Source organism: Oncorhynchus nerka, linkage group LG27, assembly GCF_034236695.1.
Source record: "Oncorhynchus nerka isolate Pitt River linkage group LG27, Oner_Uvic_2.0, whole genome shotgun sequence".
NCBI classification, from domain to species: Eukaryota; Metazoa; Chordata; class Actinopteri; order Salmoniformes; family Salmonidae; genus Oncorhynchus; species Oncorhynchus nerka.
In genome coordinates, this window is record NC_088422.1 from 56,660,346 (window position 1) to 56,678,560 (window position 18,215).

At 41.0% G+C, this 18,215-nt stretch overlaps 1 protein-coding gene across 3 annotated transcripts in view; it reads right to left on the minus strand.

Moving 5' to 3' along the window:
• Positions 1 to 17,739, minus strand: part of prmt3 (protein arginine methyltransferase 3) — a 109,304-nt gene extending 91,565 nt beyond the window's left edge. Inside the window, exons 1-11 of one of the 3 annotated variants that reach the window (XM_065011796.1) lie at positions 17,437 to 17,732; positions 17,324 to 17,356; positions 16,518 to 16,723; positions 15,988 to 16,108; positions 15,790 to 15,872; positions 15,642 to 15,691; positions 13,949 to 14,054; positions 13,342 to 13,516; positions 11,918 to 12,062; positions 10,166 to 10,231; positions 8,731 to 8,852 (exon numbers count right to left, since the gene is read on the minus strand). In XM_065011796.1, coding sequence (XP_064867868.1) covers positions 8,731 to 8,852; positions 10,166 to 10,231; positions 11,918 to 12,062; positions 13,342 to 13,516; positions 13,949 to 14,054; positions 15,642 to 15,691; positions 15,790 to 15,872; positions 15,988 to 16,108; positions 16,518 to 16,539 — 890 coding nt within the window. In that variant the 5' untranslated portion in view covers positions 16,540 to 16,723; positions 17,324 to 17,356; positions 17,437 to 17,732. Of the gene's footprint in view, positions 1 to 8,730; positions 8,853 to 10,165; positions 10,232 to 11,917; positions 12,063 to 13,341; positions 13,517 to 13,948; positions 14,055 to 15,641; positions 15,692 to 15,789; positions 15,873 to 15,987; positions 16,109 to 16,517; positions 16,724 to 17,323 lie in introns of all 3 variants that reach the window. The other 2 variants (XM_029638678.2, XM_029638679.2) reach the window with 2 other exon arrangements.
• Between the last annotated feature and the right edge of the window lie 476 nt (positions 17,740 to 18,215).

The following is an 18,215-nucleotide window of genomic DNA, read 5'->3' on the forward strand; positions in this document are numbered from 1 at the left end:
TGTGTGGAGTTGATGGGTGGCTCGTTTTGATTGCTTGCTAGTAAATAAATAAATCTATCTTTTAAAAAAGGTTGGATGTGTCTGACTATTCATTAATTATTCAACAGCAGTCGACAAGGTTGTTCTGGCTCTGAAGCCTATAATGAACTAACTGTCAAATGGACAATGCGCCAATCCTCTCCAACATGGCATGGTACAATTTTATACGGAATCTTTTCTTATTTTATAGACTAATCAACACTGATCAGGCCCGGTCCTGGCAGATATGCTGTCGTAGGCGAGACCAAAAAAATCCCCGCAAAGTAGAATAGTAGCCTATGAACGCCCATGTGGTAGCCTATCATTTGTAAAACATGCAATTTACTGTTTATCCCGGCCATTTGGTTACATTCATTTATGTTAATTAATAACAGTAATTTACCATTTTCAAAACCTGCTACACTTGTGAGAAACAAGTTTAGATTTTTTTTGCGCAACACAATCTGCTAAATACAGTGCATTTGGAAAGAACTCAGACCCATTGACTTTTTCCAAATATTGTTACGTTACAGCCTTATTCTAAAATTGATTAAATACATTTTTTCCGTCATCAATCTACACAAACACAATATCCCATAATGATGAAGCAAAAACAGGTTTATACATTTTTGCTAATTTATATAAAAAACATATTAAAAAATGAAATATCAGTTACATAAGTGTTTCAGACACTTTACTCAATAATTTGTTGAAGCACCTATGGCAGCAATTACAGCCTCAATTCTTCTTGGGTATGATGAGACAAGCTTGGCACGCCTGTATTTGGGGAGTTTCACCCATTTTTTTCTGCATATCTTCTCAAGCTCTGTCAGGTTAGATGGGGAGAGTTGCTGCACAGCTATTTTCAGGTCTCTCCAGAGATGTTCGATCGGATTCTAGTCCGGGCTCTGGCTGGGCCACTCGAGGACATTCATAGACTTGCCCCGAAGCCACTCCTGCGTTGTCTTGGCTGTGTGCTTAGGGTCATTGTCCTGTTGGAAGGTGAACCTTAGTCCCAATCTGAGGTCCTGAGCGCTCTGAAGCTGGTTTTCATCAAGGATCTCTCTGTACTTTGCTCCATTCATCTTTCCCTCGATCCTGACTAGTCTCCCGGTCCCTGCCACTGAAAATCACCACCATCACCGTAGGTATGGTGCCAGGTTTCCTCCAGACGTGATGCTTGGCAGTCAGGCAAAAAAGTTCAATCTTGGTTTCATCTGACCAGAGAATTCCGTTTCTCAAGCCGGCTTTCATCTGGCCACTATCATAAAGGCCTGATTGGTGGAGTGCTGCAGAGATGGGAGAACCTTCCAGAAGGACAACCATCTCCACAGAGGAACTCTGGAGCTCTGTCAGAGTGACCATCAGGTTCTCTACATAAAATTCCTTCGACCTCATGGGCTGGTTTTCACTCTGACATGCACTGCCAACTGTGGAACCTTAAAAAGACAGGTGTGTGCCTTTCCAAATCATATCCAATCAATTGAATTTACCACAGGTGGACTCCAAACATGTTGTAGAAACATCAAGGATGATCATTGTTAACAGGATGCACCTAAGCTCAATTTCGAGTATCATATTAAAGGGTATGAACTTATGTAAACAAGGTATTTCCGTTATTTATTTATTTTAAACATTTGATAAAATGTCTTAAAGACTGTTTTCGCTTTGTCATTATGGGGTATTGTGTGTAGATTGATTAAATTATTTTTCCTCATCAATTTCAGAATAAGGCTGTAAAGTAACAATGTGGAAAAAAGTTTGTTTCCCAATTAAAACTATTTTGCATCTTCAAAGTGGTAGGCATGTTGTGTAATTCAAATGATACAAACACCAACAAATATATATTTTAATTCCAGGTTGTAAGGCAATAAAATTGTAAAAATGCCACGGGGGTGAATACTTTCGTAAGCCACTGTATGCCTTCATTAAGATCCACTGTGGGGTAGTGACAAAAACTGCACGTGTGTGTGTGTGTATCTGTATAGGTGTGCATCTGGGGTACAATGACATGTTTTCACTACTTTGTCCTGCCACGCTGGGAGGCCTAGTGGGAAACTGCCTGCATGCCAACACACACACCCGACAGCGAGCTAGTGGGCTGTAAAATTAAAACGTCCCCTCTCCCGCAATCCCATTGTTTTGCTTATACGACACTCCCTTGCATAATGGTAATAACAACAGACAATAATGGCCCCTAACTCAAAGCTGCATTCAGGCATACACAGATTGAGGAGTGTTTGTTGGTCTATGGGTGGTAAATGAGTTTGGTTTGGAAGCACTGTCCGGTTCACTGGTGGTGCTAGTGGAGAGCTGTTATAAAAACGGGTGTAGGTGTTATAAAACACACAGCAGGTGAGAGTGTAGTAGCCCCTTACACTCGTACCAGTATACAGGTTGAAAATGGCAGATTTGGGCACTGGTAAATGCCTAAATTGGAACACAGTGGCTGTACAGTAACATGCTATAAATTACGCCAGAGCTCTGGCTCTGCGCTTCACAGCGCTCTATGGGTTTTGACTGACAGCTGATCGGAACGTGAACACCTCGCATAATAAGATGTTGCCCCCATCCCTCCTGCTAATTAAGCAACTTTTTGTGCTTTTGTCTGAGGGAAATGTTAATTAAAAGATGGGTTGCACTAGCAGTAGTTTAGGGAGCAGCTGTGGAAGAGCCGAGAGGCAGGAAAGACCAGAGTCAGGCATGTGCACTAAATGATGTGAGTTAAGGCCAGGCCGTCTGACACCCACTTTATTGAGCTCAACCACCTGAAACAAATAAAAAGGTGGCTGGAGGTCACAGAGACCTCTACTGAGAAAGTCCATACTACACTGGGGAGGGAAGTGTACTAGTCCACATACTACTAGGGAGGGAATATATTTCCAAAACACTTTCCAACTGAAAATATATTTCAAATGTATTTGCTGAAGCAAAGACTCCAATGTGTTTCCTAATAAATCACTGCAAGCATGCGAGTACAACATCAGAACCAAATTTGCTGTGATAGAAAGCATTATGGCACTCTTGTTTTGTGGATCCGAGGTGCCCACCGGATAATTTATATGTAGAAGGACAGAGAAGCTCAGTTCTTGTGACTTGTTAAAAAGGACATTCTACTCCAAAATGTTTTTTATTATCCTGACACCATCTAAAATATAATTTCTACATCCAGAAATGAGCCAAATAACATACTGGTAAAATAATTTGTTTGCGTTACTTTAACATATTGCACCATGCATATAGCCTATGCATGGTCCATATTATCAGATATGCTATTAGCAATAAGCATCATTACCTGTAGCCCAACTTATGCAGCATAGCGGCTATACATAGTCTGAAGCATGGTGCTGCCAATCATTTAACTAGTTAGCGTCCCACAGAATAGTATGTCCCAGAAATCTTGCATAAACAAAGTGAATATAACGTAGGCCGACCTGTTAGGGGAAGACGCCTGTACTTCTCACAGAAACCACTTTGTCACTTTATGTCACCATTCGTTAAATAGATAAACTATTCTACAATGGGATAACTGATTTTTCTATTTTTTCCATTACTCGTTTTGTTTGCAGAGGAAAAGTATGTGTGGACTGTTCTAGCATCTTCAAAGTGCGCCTCGGCAAAACATTTTTGGGGGCGTGGCAGCGCCACAGCTAAATGACTGTAGCAGAAACACTGACACCAAGCACTAATCAAAATATACAAAGAAATGATTAATTGACCACAAAAAAAAAATCTACATTTTGCAATGGCCATCTCAATCTCAAGACTTAAACCCCATTGAAAACCTGTGGTTTGAATTGAAGTGGGCAGTCCATAAGAGCAGACGAAGGAAAGAGAAATTATCTAAGATCCCTCGCAATGTGTTCTCCAATCTCATAGAACATTTTAGAAAAAGGCTCAGTGTCATTATCCCGTTCAGGGGAAATAGCGAGCATTTAAATGCGCTGCAGGAGCTGTACTTACTATGCTCTCTTATGGGAAACAATGTGGACCGACTGGAATTCTGATGCAACAATATTTACTCACGGAGGACATAAGGGAAGAAGTGGCTACTCTTAGCAAACAGATTAAAAGCTTGCACATACTGATATATAGGAAAGAAACCAGAGAAAACAAAAATACTTTTTACACACAATTGGATCAGTCTAAAACTTTGCAAATACACTGATGCCATCTAGTGGCCAAAATCTAAATTGCGCCTGGGCTGGAATAATACATCATTGCCTTTCTCTTGCATTTCAAAGATGCGTTTGTTTAAAAAAAAATCAAAAATGTAATAATGTTTTCTTTCTTTGTATGATCTATTACCAGATCTAATGTGTTATAGTCTCCTACATTCATTTCACATTTCCACAAACGTCAAAGTGTTTCCATTCAAATGGTATCAAGAATATTCAAATCCTTGCTTCAGGTCCTGAGCTACAGGCAGTTAGATTTGGGTATGTCATTTTAGGCAAACATTTTAAAAAGTGGCAGATCATTAATTAAACCAACATTGACATTTTGGTAATATCTGAAACATGGCTAAATAAGACTGTGCTGGATACTGATATGTTTCTGGCTAGTTTTAGAAGTGTTTTTAGAAGTGGAGGTGTCACCATATTTACAAAGGACAACTTAAATGTTAATGCATCTCTCACACTCTCTGTCCTTTAGCAATTTTAATGTCTAGTTTCATCCTAAACTTGCGCGAGTGGGAATTTTATCACCCTCCCTCTGCCTCAACATGTGCTTTTAGCCAATTCTCTGACCCTACGATCTAACTATGCTTAATCTGAATTAGACATTTGGGATGATCTTAATTTGGATTGGTTGATGTTAGTTACTGATAGATTTTGCTCAGGCTGAAAAAGATCTGCACTAACTCAGCTGATAACTGAACCAAACTACCCCAACTTTAAACACCCTGAAAAATCTACTAATTTAAATATTATTTTGACAAAATGCCCCTCAAATATACAGCCTTTGGAATTTTTGCTAATGAGTTAAGTGACATTTGAACCCCCCCTTGACTGCATAAGAGATGCAAAGCTACATAAATCCCCCCCTCGCATTATTACAATGAGAAATTATAGGAATTTCAATGAGCAACAACTTTTGTCTGATATGGAATTGTTTGAATGGGGGGGGGGGTTGTGTCAAATATCTCTGACTTGGATAGGCACTAAAATGTTTTACTTCTTTGCTCAACTCTATTGCAGATAAACATGTTAGTTCAAGAAACTAAGGATAAAGGATAGAGCTAATCCCTGGTTCACACATGAACATCAGATAAAGTTCAGGAGAGAAATTTAGCTTGGGCTAAGGCAAGGCTGATTGATTCTAAGTCTGACTGGCAGTCCTGTAGACGCTCCAGAAATAGATGTCCACCCCTTGTTAGAAAAGCAACATTTTATCGAATTGTGGTGTAGAATTTACCGTAAAATGCTTATTTACAAGCCCTTAACTTTATTTCTTGAACTGCATTGTTGGTTAAGAAAATATTTACTAAATAAACTAAATAATTTTTTTTAAATAAAAAGTAACACAAAATAACAATAACAAAGCTATTTGTACACTACTATTCAAAGGTTTGGGGTCAAACAAATAAACGTCCTTGTTTTCTATGAAAACATACATGAAATGAGTTGCAAATTTAAATAGGAAATATAGTCAAGACGTTGACAAGGTTATAAATTATTATTGAAATAATAATTGTGTCCTTCAAACTTTTTCATCAAAGAATCCTCCATTTGCAGCAATTACAGCCTTGCAGACCTTTGGCATTCTAGTTGTCAATTTGTTGAGGTAATCTGAAGAGATTTCACCCCATGCTTCCTGAAGCACCACCTACAAGTTGGATTGGCTTGATGGGCACTTCTTACGGTCAAGCTGCTCCCACAACAGCTCAATAGGGTTGAGATCCGGTGACTGTGCTGGCCACTCTATTATAGACAGAATACCAGCTGACTGCTTCTTCCCTAAAAAGTTCTTGTATAGTTTGGAGCTGTGCTTTGGGTCATTGTCCTGTGGTAGGAGGAAATTGAGCGCCGTCCACATGGTATGGCGTTGCAAAATGGAGTGATAGCCTTCCTTCTTCAAGATCCTTTTTACCCTGTACAAATCTCCCACTTTACCACCACCAAAGCACCCCCTGACAATCACATTACCTCCACAATGCTTGACAGATGGCATCAAGCACTCCTGCAGCATCTTCTAATTTTTTCTGCCTCTCACGAATGTTCTTCTATGTGATCCGAACACCTCCAACTTAGATTAGTCTGTCCATTACACTTTTTTCAGTCTTCCTCTGTCCAATGTGTGTTCTTTTGCCCATTTAATCTTTTCTTTTTTTGGGGCCAGTCTGAGATAAGACCTTTTCTTTGCAACTCTGCCTACAAGGCCAGCATCCCTGAGTCGCTTCGTCACTGCTGACGATGAGCCTGGTGTTTTGCAGGTACTATTTAATGAAGCTGTCAGTTGAGGACTCGTGAGGCGTCTATTTCTCAAACTAAACACTAATGTACTTGTCCTCTTGCCCAGTTGTGCAACGGGGCCTCCACTCCTCTTTCTATTCTGGTTAGGGCCAGTTTGCGCTGTACTGTGAAGGGAGTAGTACACAGCATTGTATGAGCTCTTCAGTTTCTTGCCAATTTCTCGCATGGAACAGCCTTCATTTCTCAGAGCAACAATAGACTGACGAGTTTCAGAAGAAGGGTCTTTGTTTCTGGCCATTTTGACCCTGTAATCGAACCGACAAATGCTGATGCTCCGGATACTCAACTAGTCTAAAAGCCATTTTTATTGCTTCTTTAATTCAGGACAAGAGTTTTCAGCTGTGCTAACATAATTGCAAAAGGGCTTTCTAATGATCAATTAGCCTTTTAAAATGATAAACTCGGATTAGCTAACACAACGTGCCATTGGAACACAGGAGTGATAGATGCTGATTGTGGGCCTCTGTACGCCTATGTAGATATTCCATTAAAACGCTGCCGTTTCCAGCTACAATAGTCCTTTACAACATTAACAATGTAATTTCAAATTAACACTGTATTTCTGATCAATTTGATAAAAAAAAAAAAAAAATTATGGACAAAAAAAGTAGCTTTTCTTTCAAAAACAAGGACATTTCTATGTGACCCCAAACTTTTGAACGGTAATGTATATGTTTTAGTACTTTTAGCCCTTTCTCGTGATTTCCAATTGGTAGTTAGTCTTGTCCCAACTCCCCTACGGACTCGGAAGAGGCGAAGGTCAAGAGCCACATGTCCTCCGAAACACGACCCTGCCAAGCCGCACTACTTCTTGACACACTGCTCACTTAACCCGAAAGTCAGCCACACCAATGTGTCAGAGGAAACACCGTCCAGCTGCTGACCGAAGTCAAGCCTGCAGGTGCCCGGCCCACCACAAAGAGTCGCTAGAGCTCAGCGGTACAAGAAAATCAAGAAAATGTCACTTTCATAGCACACAGTAAATTGGCCAGCGTTAATTAGTTAATTTTTCAGTGTAACATTTCTAGTGTTGATTCAGGAGTTAAGTTAACACTAAGTGGTGTAAAAGTACCCCGGTGATAGTGTTACAAACCAGAGTTTAACCAAAACCACAGCCATCATTATCATATTTCCCAGCATGCTCTACTGCGGGTAGATTTTTTTTATTGTGTGTTTCAATATCCATGTTTTGATTGATTAATCTTCTGCTTCCCAAATATACATTTTTTAAAAATCTAAACGAATCCAATCTGTTACTTGGACTTACTGCACCTGATACTGAAATGTTTGTTCCAGTTTAGATGATTTAGGTAGTGTCATACTTTAGTCTTCCCAACCCTGGCAGTCATTCTGAATGCAGGTTGTAAGTGAATAAAAATTCCAAATGTTGGATATCCCTCGTCTGGCTGGATTTCAATAGGAATTACACAACTTTACAAGCCAGCATTATGTGACTTGCAGGCCTGATGTGATCTGTAAACCATGAGTTTTAGGGTAAAACTAGGCCCTCAAAACAAGGCCTTACAAACAATGTAGTGTATTGTGTTAAATAATTACATTTTAACGATAACATATTCACATAGGATTTTACTTGGTGAAGGCCACAGTGCTGAAAATTAATGAATATCACAATCATGTCTCTATCACTAGCAAACACAGTCAAGGGTGGTACTGGTAATTACAATTTATTCGAAAGGCACCTTGGGAAATATACAAATGAGGATCAACACCTTATTTGCTGAAAATAAGGTATTGGAATGTGTGGTTCTTCAATGAACCATCCCATTTAAGGTTATTCAAATAACCTAGAATGGTTACTCTATGGCATTGCTCTTAAGAACTTTATTTGGTTCCAACCTGAACCTTTATTTTTAATAGTGTACTATAAAACATTTCATTTTCGCATACCCATAATGCCTAATATTTAGAACCCAAGTATGGGTATTCAGACACAGCCACTGGCTTCTGGTCCCTGGGGGTTATACAGGGGTTATAAGTTATATGCAGTAGACGTATGGACACTGACACACCATCCCTATAAAGCCTTATCTGAGCTCATAGACACCCTCTTGTCAATGGGGTGTGTTACAGGTGAGTGTTTGTATATCACATAATATTCATGTCCAGTTGGCACGAAACAGGGGGGGCATTTGAAACAGGGCAGTACAACACAACTGACTTGTCTAAAAACACACTCCATTTCCCAGGATTCCCTGGGATAACAATGGCGGCTCACCTGACAATGTCCATGGCCTGGTAGATGATTTCTGATTGGTCCACCCCAATGACCATCTTGGCTCCCGCTCTGGCGGCGAACATAGAAAGGATGCCCGTCCCACAGCCCACATCTAGCACCACCTGCAGTATAGGAGGTAGAAGTGCAGTATAGGATGTAGAAGTGCAGTATATGAGGTAGAAGTGCAGTATAGGAGGTAGAAGTGCAGTATAGGAGGTAGAAGGGGAAACTTCCCCTTCCTTATAACTAGTAAAGGATTGGCTGATTAGCGTGTTAAGGGTAGATAGAAATGTTCTAACAGGGGTGTAGACCAGGGGCTGGCCAATAATTTAGTCCCGAGGGCCACATCAGGAATTAAATTCAGCGGACGATTTGTTCGTCAAAAGAAAAAGGGCTGGTATTTGAAAAACATACACTGTAGGTCCATTATAATTTCGATATACTTGCTATCTAGTTAAAAGATGTTCAAGAGTGGCCAGGAGTGTTTTTTAAATGGCCAGTGAAGTCAGAAACACAATTTTCCTGTGTTTCATATATACTTCCACACAAGGAGGTTGGAATAATCCTGTGAAATTGTGAAAATTATGATAATGCCTTTTTAGTGTGAGCTTTTTGAAAAGGCCGCCTGAAATATTAGACTGTTTTGGTAGGATGGAGTTTTGACCTACCTATTGACATCTGAGAAGGAGCTACGGGAAAAGGATTGAGCTACACACAAAACAGCAAACACATAGCCCTTGTAATACAATCCATTTTCAACTTCCCTCACAAACATTTCTCCCTCTGATATACTCCTATCCTGTGGCCTGGCTGGTCTAGTGACATGGGTTTGAATCCAGCCTACAGCCCTTTGATACAATCTCTATCTTTTCCCACTGTCGTTCTCTTTCACAATCTGTACAAGGAAAATCTGAAAATACCTTTAAAAATATATTTTCAAGAGATACTTATTTCTGGTACGCTGAAGGACCATACTGGGGGCGAGGTGCAGGAGAGGAGCCAGAGTGTTTATCACAATGACAGGGGTTGCGGCAGGTCAACATAACCCTTATCCACCGCCACTCCGATGACAGGGATAACAATACCCAGACCAAACCCTGCGTTTCTTCTTCCAGCAACCGTCCCGTTTCCTACCCATTCTCTCCCATCCCCAACCCCTTTGACTGAAAAATTGCTCCCCTCCCTCGGGGCATACCCGGTGGCAACACATAATGGATGGCCTTGGAGATGGACACTGCCTGCTTCCAACGACAGTGCAGGGTTGGGGAGGAAGGGTGGCAATAAGGGGGTTGGTGTGCGCTCGTTATCAGCACTCCACAGTCCCCGGCCAAGAGGCGCTACAGTGCGTAATGAAGTCGCAGCGTTTTAAACGAGGCGCCGTCACCGCTATAGCAATTTATATTTGAAAACCTGCACTGCCAAGTTCTTTGCTCACCTTGTCCTTGAACACTTCCGGGTTGAGGTACATGAAGTCCCTGTAGCTTTCTGTGCGCACTTTATCCTGAAAGGAAGGAACAAAGGACATTCAGGTCATCCATTACCATGGGCAGAGAAGACATAATCATAGAGCATGTCTTCAGAAACAACATAACAAACTGTAACAAATTATCCAGTCACCCGAGACCAAGGTGTGTGTGTCAAAGCAGGGCGGGATGGACGATTGTATGTCTATGAGATGGAGAGTTCCCGTGAAGAGGGGAGATTACATGTTTGTGCTTGTATGTGGTGTCATCTCGTGGAATCAGAGCTGACTAGGGATTTGACTCCACGGAAAATGAGTACAATGCATGCTAGGCTGAGAAATCTAAAGAAAAGTAGACTCAATCGAACATTGAAATAGAAAGGACTGGCATCGTTTCAACCATTCCATGTGGAATCTAGTTGGTCAGTACGGGCTAATTAACCTGCCAATCAAATCCTTATGCTTTTCAATGGGAGGCCTTTTACGTACCCATGAAACACACATTTAAAACGCACAACTTATCCTCACTCATTTCGGATGATGCCTTCGCATGCTGTTGGTGTGTTGACAGAAACAGAACAAACCATCAAATATTTTGCCAGATTACAGATAAATCCCAATAGGAGCGGATTCCCAGAAACAGAGATTCTCCATTGAGCTTGCTTTTAGTCCAGGACTAGGTTTAATAGTGTCAAGGAAACCACCCCCACCCCATGGTGTTGAAATAAATTACAAATCAATTAGAAGATTAAATCCAATCTGTTCCAAAGACTGCTTCTACATCTGCATTGCTTGCTGTTTGGGGTTTTAGGCTGGGTTTCTGTACACTTTGTGACATCGGCCGACGTAAAAAAAGGGCGTTATAAATAAATTTGATTGATTGATCTGACATGAAACCTGACCTCATATTCATTATATTAGTCTGACATGAGGAGTAGCGAAGGATCCTTGGAGCAAGGATGATTGAAAACCAGAGCTTCTAGTAATAGAGAATTGATTCTTCAAGATTTATCTTTGATAACTTGCCCGGAGAAACAGACTGAACTGAGATGATGGGGCAGGGAAGGAAGTGGGAGGGTTAAATGGTGAGACTCACTTTCTCTCTCGCCCTGTCTTAAGCACTCTCACACACACACACACACACACACACACACACACCGTGACCAACAGTGATCCACTTTATGGCAGCCCATAAAAGAGTTGATGATCTTCTACCGCAAACGCGGTTCCTCTTTCCTCCGAGGAATGGTTTTTGATGGAGTTTAGTCTGACGTATATACATATATGACGCAAACATTAACAGTGCTAAGCACCAATCAGAGAGAGGGAACAGATCATGTCGAAGCACTGCGGTAAGAGAGAGGAAGAGAGGGTTGACCACCTAGCATTCCCACCCACACCTCTCCTTCCACACACACAACTTATAATGCTTAAGAAGTGTGAAATACAATTACCACAACTCAAATCCCCACCATGTTATAGTAATGCTGATGTTTTGCATGAGAGCTCACTCCTTATTGCTGACTTGTCAGTGAGAAAAACTTAATGTTATCAACGTCATAGTTTGCAAAGAGTCGATCATTTTCATTTAATGCTACATCGAGCCTTTAGGATAAACCGCACTGATAAATCTGTGTCCCTCCTCTCTCTGCAGTGTCTACTGAATTAAGAAGAAGAGGGCATGAGTGTGTGCATATGCGCAAGAAAACCATTGTGGTAGCGGACCTTAAGCATCTCCTCATGGATGCTGTAGTGGCCATATGAGCTGAAGTAGGCCTCGTCCTCGTCCTCCCGGAGCTCAGCCACGGCGCCCAAGGACCCGGTGCCCCGACCCACATCCGCATTCAATACTAGACCCTGGGCCAGCAACCTGAAACAAATACCATAGTATTTTTACAACAGAGCAGGATGAGGTTGCCCCTAGACCCTGATCTACAGTCAGTTTTGCATCCCCCCCACCATTTAAGGTTCAGATTGGCTAATCCTAGATCAGCACTTACGGGTAACTTCTATCCGGAATGTATTGGAACAGATTTACCGCAGGACAGTCACACACTTACAGCACCAACCACACACACACTTACAGCATCAACCGCACAATAAATGGAAAGACAGCATCTATATCCCCCCACTCCCCCTCTATGCAGCAGTGGAATTTTCCCTCCCTTCTCCTTTTCCTCCTAAACAAAGGAAAGGCCTCAGCAATACTGAGTTCACTGAGTCCCTCAGCTGGCTGCAGGTGGGAGGTGCATGTGTGAGAAGGAGAAACACCAGTGCCATCAAATGCAGGGATCCATTTGGTAGCAATATGTGACCGATTGACTTGACTGTGCAAGTAAAAAATATATATATATTGGTTGCATCAGTGCCACCTGGAAATTCTAGGTGGTTACTTCACTCAAACTTTGGTATTTTTGTGGTGGCTAAAACTGATTTGGTCAAACAGTAAAGTCCATTACCCTGGCCTGATTCCTTAATGACAGTTTCTGCCCTACCCCTGTACCAGTTTGGTAGCTGCTGTGATCAGACACACTCACCCCTTCTCCCACTGAGTGCCCCAAGGAGAGGAATAGAAAATGCGTTTTGATTGCGCAATTGAGGACACTGGAGGCCGTCATTGTAAACAATAATTTGACTTGCCTAGTTAAATAAAAGGTCAAGTAAAAAATGTATTAAAACATACTATACACACATAAACATACTATACTTTAGGTCAGAAGTCAGGGTCTCTTGATTCGGTCGTGTCGGGTGAACTGTTGTGTCCTCACCTTTGTTCTGATCATTTACCGAAAAAGGAAAAGGTGCAACGCTCGCTTACCATTAAAAACACATTTTCTTGAAGCAACTATTAAAAGCTTAAATAAAATATTGTGTTTTCAATGGTGGTTGAGCACCTTCCAATAGTTCCCCTTACAATTGCTACCATGGTTATGCATATGCATATGCTATCTCATATTTCTTCTGTTAGAAACATTTCAATTGGACCCTATCCATATAGGCCATATTCCCTCGAGTGTAAAGGGTTAATGTAGTAATTTGTATTTCTGTAATAATATCAGAAGTGGTAGCAGTGGCGATGCTAATAACAGTAGTAGTAGTAAGTAGCAGTAATTAACAAAAATGTCAATAGTAGTGTGAGCAGCACTGACTTGAGTTTGTGTAGGTCGTCCATGGCTCTGGCCAGCGCCTCCTCTGTGCGCTGGGCCCTCTCCTCTGCAGCCTGGGCCCTCTGCAGAAGAGCATCAGAGGAGCAGCTGGCTTCACACTGGCCCCCAGTAGAGGGGCCAGCCAAAATCCCCTTCCCCTCACACAGTTCTTCCAGATCTAACAAAAAGGGAAAGACTCACTTGACACATTTCAAAAACGGGAAGATAACGACTGCCTACTCTACTAACAGTACAGTGTACAATCGCATCTCTGCCCAACATACAACTCTCCCAACCTCCTTTGTGTGAACCACGCCAGTAACGTCACCCCATGCAAATTTCCAGTCACAATGAGGCACTAATGGGTTGCAACAACTCAAATAATACCAGATAAAAGAAAACAGCACTGCAGTTTCACTCTGTTTATAATGACAGCTTAAAGGCTTTTTATGGTTTTAAACAGGTTCAAGTTGTTCTTTAAAACAACATAGGATATTGATGCAAAATCCCACATCTGGTGAAAACATTCTAAATATACCTGCAATGCAGTTACCCTTTATCTGTACTTGATTAAATGGAGGCCTTTGAGTTGAACAATGAGGGCCAGTACCTATCTGCAGTAAGGGGTCATCCTGTAAAGCTGGCCTCATGTACTCATCACTCTCCCAGGGAATAGAACACTCAGGCAGCGCAGACAAGCTCTGCCCACTGCACTTCTGCAAACACAAACACACAGCCATTATTGTCCATGAACTTGGAAAACCAGGGATGTATTTGGTACGACATAGAATGGCAAACTGTTTTAACGATAAGAAGACACAGAAGTAACTGATTCATTTTGGAGGTTCGAGAACTTAAAATTCATGATTAATCAAATCATAGCTGTAAAGGATCTATGAAAAATACTATTGAGCATCTATAATTATGTTTCTGTTTACATGCGTGTTGGAAAAGGCTCCTGCAAACTGCATGCTTGCAATAATATCAGCAATAGTGCTTCCCACACAAGATATGCCCAAAGACAATTATGATGTTTTCAATATTCCTGGTATTAAATCCCTGGAAAGGTCCTTTGGGGGAAGGATGTTTGGCATACATTTGAAATCTGTATCCAAAATAATAATACAGGAAAGTTGGGAAATGTGTGACATAAGACACTACAATGATTAGCTTGTAGATACTACACAGTCAGTGTGGTGTCATTTGAAACCTTATCGGATGCTCTGAAACATGGGTATTGTTTAACACAATTTCTTTTAATTAATTTATGGATCATTTTTTTTTAACTTCCTGATTTTAATCCTAACTTTGATTATTTCTCAGTAATTATTTTGGATACAGATTTCAAAAGGCATGCCAAGCATCCTTCCCGCATTTGCCCTTTCTATGGATTTCCTTTCAGTAAGATCCAAAACACTATACACTGAACACAAATATAAAGGCAACATGAAACAATTTCAACCATTTTACTGAGTTACAGTTCATATAAAGGAAATCAGTCAGTCAAAAATAAATTCATTAGGGCCTAATCTATGGACTATGCTCTCCCAGGCCTACCCGCTTTGGAGCCAGACCAACCCCCCCCCCCCCCCCCCGGACAATCCCGCAGGTGAAGAAGCCAGATGTGGAGGTCCTGCGGTGGTGTGGTTACAAGTGGTCTACGGCTGAGAGGCCAGTTGGACGCGTACTGCCAAATTCTCTAAAACTACATTGGAAGCAATTTATGGTAGAGAAAATTAAATTAAATGTTCTGCCAACAGCTCTGGTGGACATTCCTGTAGTCAGCATGACAGTTGCACCCTCCCTCAAAACTTGAGACAACTGTTGCATTATGTTGTGAGACAAAATTGCAAATTTTAGAGTGGCCTTTTATTGTCCACAGCCAAATACACTTGTGAAATTATCATGCTGTTTAATCAGCTTCTTGATATGCCACACCTGTCAGGTGGATTGATTATCTTGGCAAAGAAAAAATGCTCACTAACAGGGATGTAAACAAATGTGTGCACCAAATTTGAGAGAAATACGTTTTTTGTTCATAGGAAGAATTTGAGGGATATTTTATTTCAGCTCATGAAACCAACACTTTACATGTTGCGTTCTTTCTATCAGGTAGTCTAAACACCTGTTCTTTTGCAATGTCAATTTCTATGAAATGTCTAACCTCAATCTCAGCTTCGAGAGACGACTACACTTCCAAATGACAAGAAGCAAGGATGAAACCTGGGTCATTACTATTTTACCTGGACCATGCCAAGATCTGAAGTCACTCTGTATCAAAACACAATAAGGGATGTGCTTACCTCTGTTCGTATGTAGTTTATCATCTTGATGTAGCCATAGTCATCTAATTCTACGGGGAAGGATTTTAACAACGTCAAATGTGAGGATGGATTATATCATGACCTTAAAACAATGATAACTCTTTATAAGATAAGTTTGCAAATTTACTGTGTTTCTTAACCACTTCTACAAGGTCGACTTGATGCTCGACTAGGCAGTGTTGTAGTGTTTCTGGTCCAGAATTTGACATCCTGAGAAAACATGAGGGACAAGATATATTTTAACCATCAACACTTTCAGAGAGAGACAACTATTTCACACCAGATTACATGTATCGGTGAGTTGCTTAAAAAAAATGATACACACTTGTCACAGAATAAGCAAGTAACTTGAACGTTGTTGTCATTGGCCTCCATCCACTGCCACTGTTCCTCATTATCACTGTCTGAGAGATCGGGCACATCGTCCCCTGCCCCACCGTCGTGATCTGTCAGTGTCAGCAAAGGTGTCAGTCAGCACAGACAGGTACATTATAATCATCGTTGGAGTCAGTGTCAAACATTGCATGAACTGGCTGTAGCCATCACTTAAGTTCAACCACATTTTTTTTCAATGCAGGTTCCGTTTAATATGAGTTAACGTGGTAATCCAATAAACTGCATGGAGTATAGTCAATACAAGCTCAGCTATCAAGCTGGTTAGTTCGTTTGCATACCAGTATACGAAATGCGTTAGCTAATTTAGCTAGCTAGCTACATAAGCAACATTACATGACTTCAAATTAACAACTATTTTAAGTACAAAATATCAAAATTACAATATGATGACCGATCTCTGTAGTGCACCATTCAGTATTTATATTATTATAGTTTCCTATCACTATTTACGTAACTCACGTGTACCTGTGTATTCCGCCATGCTGTCTCCTTGGTTTCAGCAGTGTACACGCTGCTTCCGGGTCTAGTTCCAACGTGTACTTACAGACAGTGGTCACTAGGGGGTCAACAACTTTCTTCTTCTATGATGTTTAACGGCGGTTGGCATCCAATTTGTTGTATTACTGCCATCTACTAGACTGGAGTACAACTCCCTTAAACTTTAACTGAAAAAGAAAATGTACTAAATAAATACCCTACTATCTAACACTATACTCACTCATTTCAAAATTATTAAAATAAAATAAACACCACCCTACTCCACTGATTAAATGTTCCATCCATGGGGTGGCAGGGTGGCCGAGTGGTTAGAGCGTTGGATTAGTAACTGGAAGGTTGCAAGTTCAAACCCCTGAGCTGACAAGGTACAAATCCCCCCCTGGAAACGTCAACCTGCCTACAATTAAAACATTCCACTATTTTCCCCAATACTACACATTCCCTTGTCTCATGCCTTTCTGCACATACCCATAAGCTTGACACCTGTAACATCTTAAAGTATTTGGCACATACACTCGTACAGGATAACTTATATATCCTAACTTCACTTTGTCAGGCTTATGACTCAACTTCAGAACTCAAAAGAACAGACAATGACTTCTATCCCCATTCTCGCCACCCTGTCTGCGCCGCATCAAACGACAAGCATCACATACAACGCGGATCTTTGCCCTCAACTGGTCAACGTTTCTATCTACTGCTACCCCAGTTATCACTCCTTTCATTGGTTCCTTTTTCTTGAGAACAAAACACTTCACTTTACTTACCCCCATTCGTTTTACTTTGAGCGCATTCTTCCTCTGCACAACAGAAACACAAACAATTATCACTTCTACTTGCCCTCACCGAATCCACATGACCCAACTATTTTTTCACCCACCATGAAACCACAAATGGATCAGCCAAGAGGCAAGGGTCCACTTTTTACATAAACTTCACTCCTACTGTCACAGACTCTTCTTCATCCTGATCCTCGGTGCATACATCGGTCTTCGATGACTTTACCACCTCTGAAACTTCACCCTCTTTCACTTTCATTTCTCCTCCTGTCTTCAGCTCCCTCTGCTTACTTTCTACCATTCTTCTTTGACAAACCATCTCCCTTTTTTCCCACAATTTTATCTGACTCAAGCGCACCCTCTTCTTCCCTCACTCTCTTAGACCTCTTCTCCCTATTTTTTCCCCTCCATTCCTCCTCCATTTGTCTCGGCATGGCTTTCCACATGCAAATAATTAACACAAAGCATTACCCCATAGAGGTGCCAGCTTGACTAAAGGTCAGCAACTCATAACAAAAACTTTAAGGGATTTGAAGAGGTACAGACAGCTCCAGGAGGTTTGTGCTGATTGTACAAAGATTGTGACAGCCGATTTAAATGGCGTCCCTTGAGAAGGCAAGAACAAGATGTATGTCAGGAGAAGTGCAGTATTATCATAAGGAGATGTAAGAGGTGTTCGAATACTCATACTAACCGTACTAATCATACTATTTGTGACATTAATTTGAGTATATAGTATGCTTATTGGTCATAATATGGACATAGTATGACAAAAGTTCCCGGATGTCGTACTAAATTTGTCAAAATATGAAGTATACACGCAGAGGACACTATTTTATGGCCCATAATGAAATTCTTCAGCAAATGGGCGTGGCTTCAC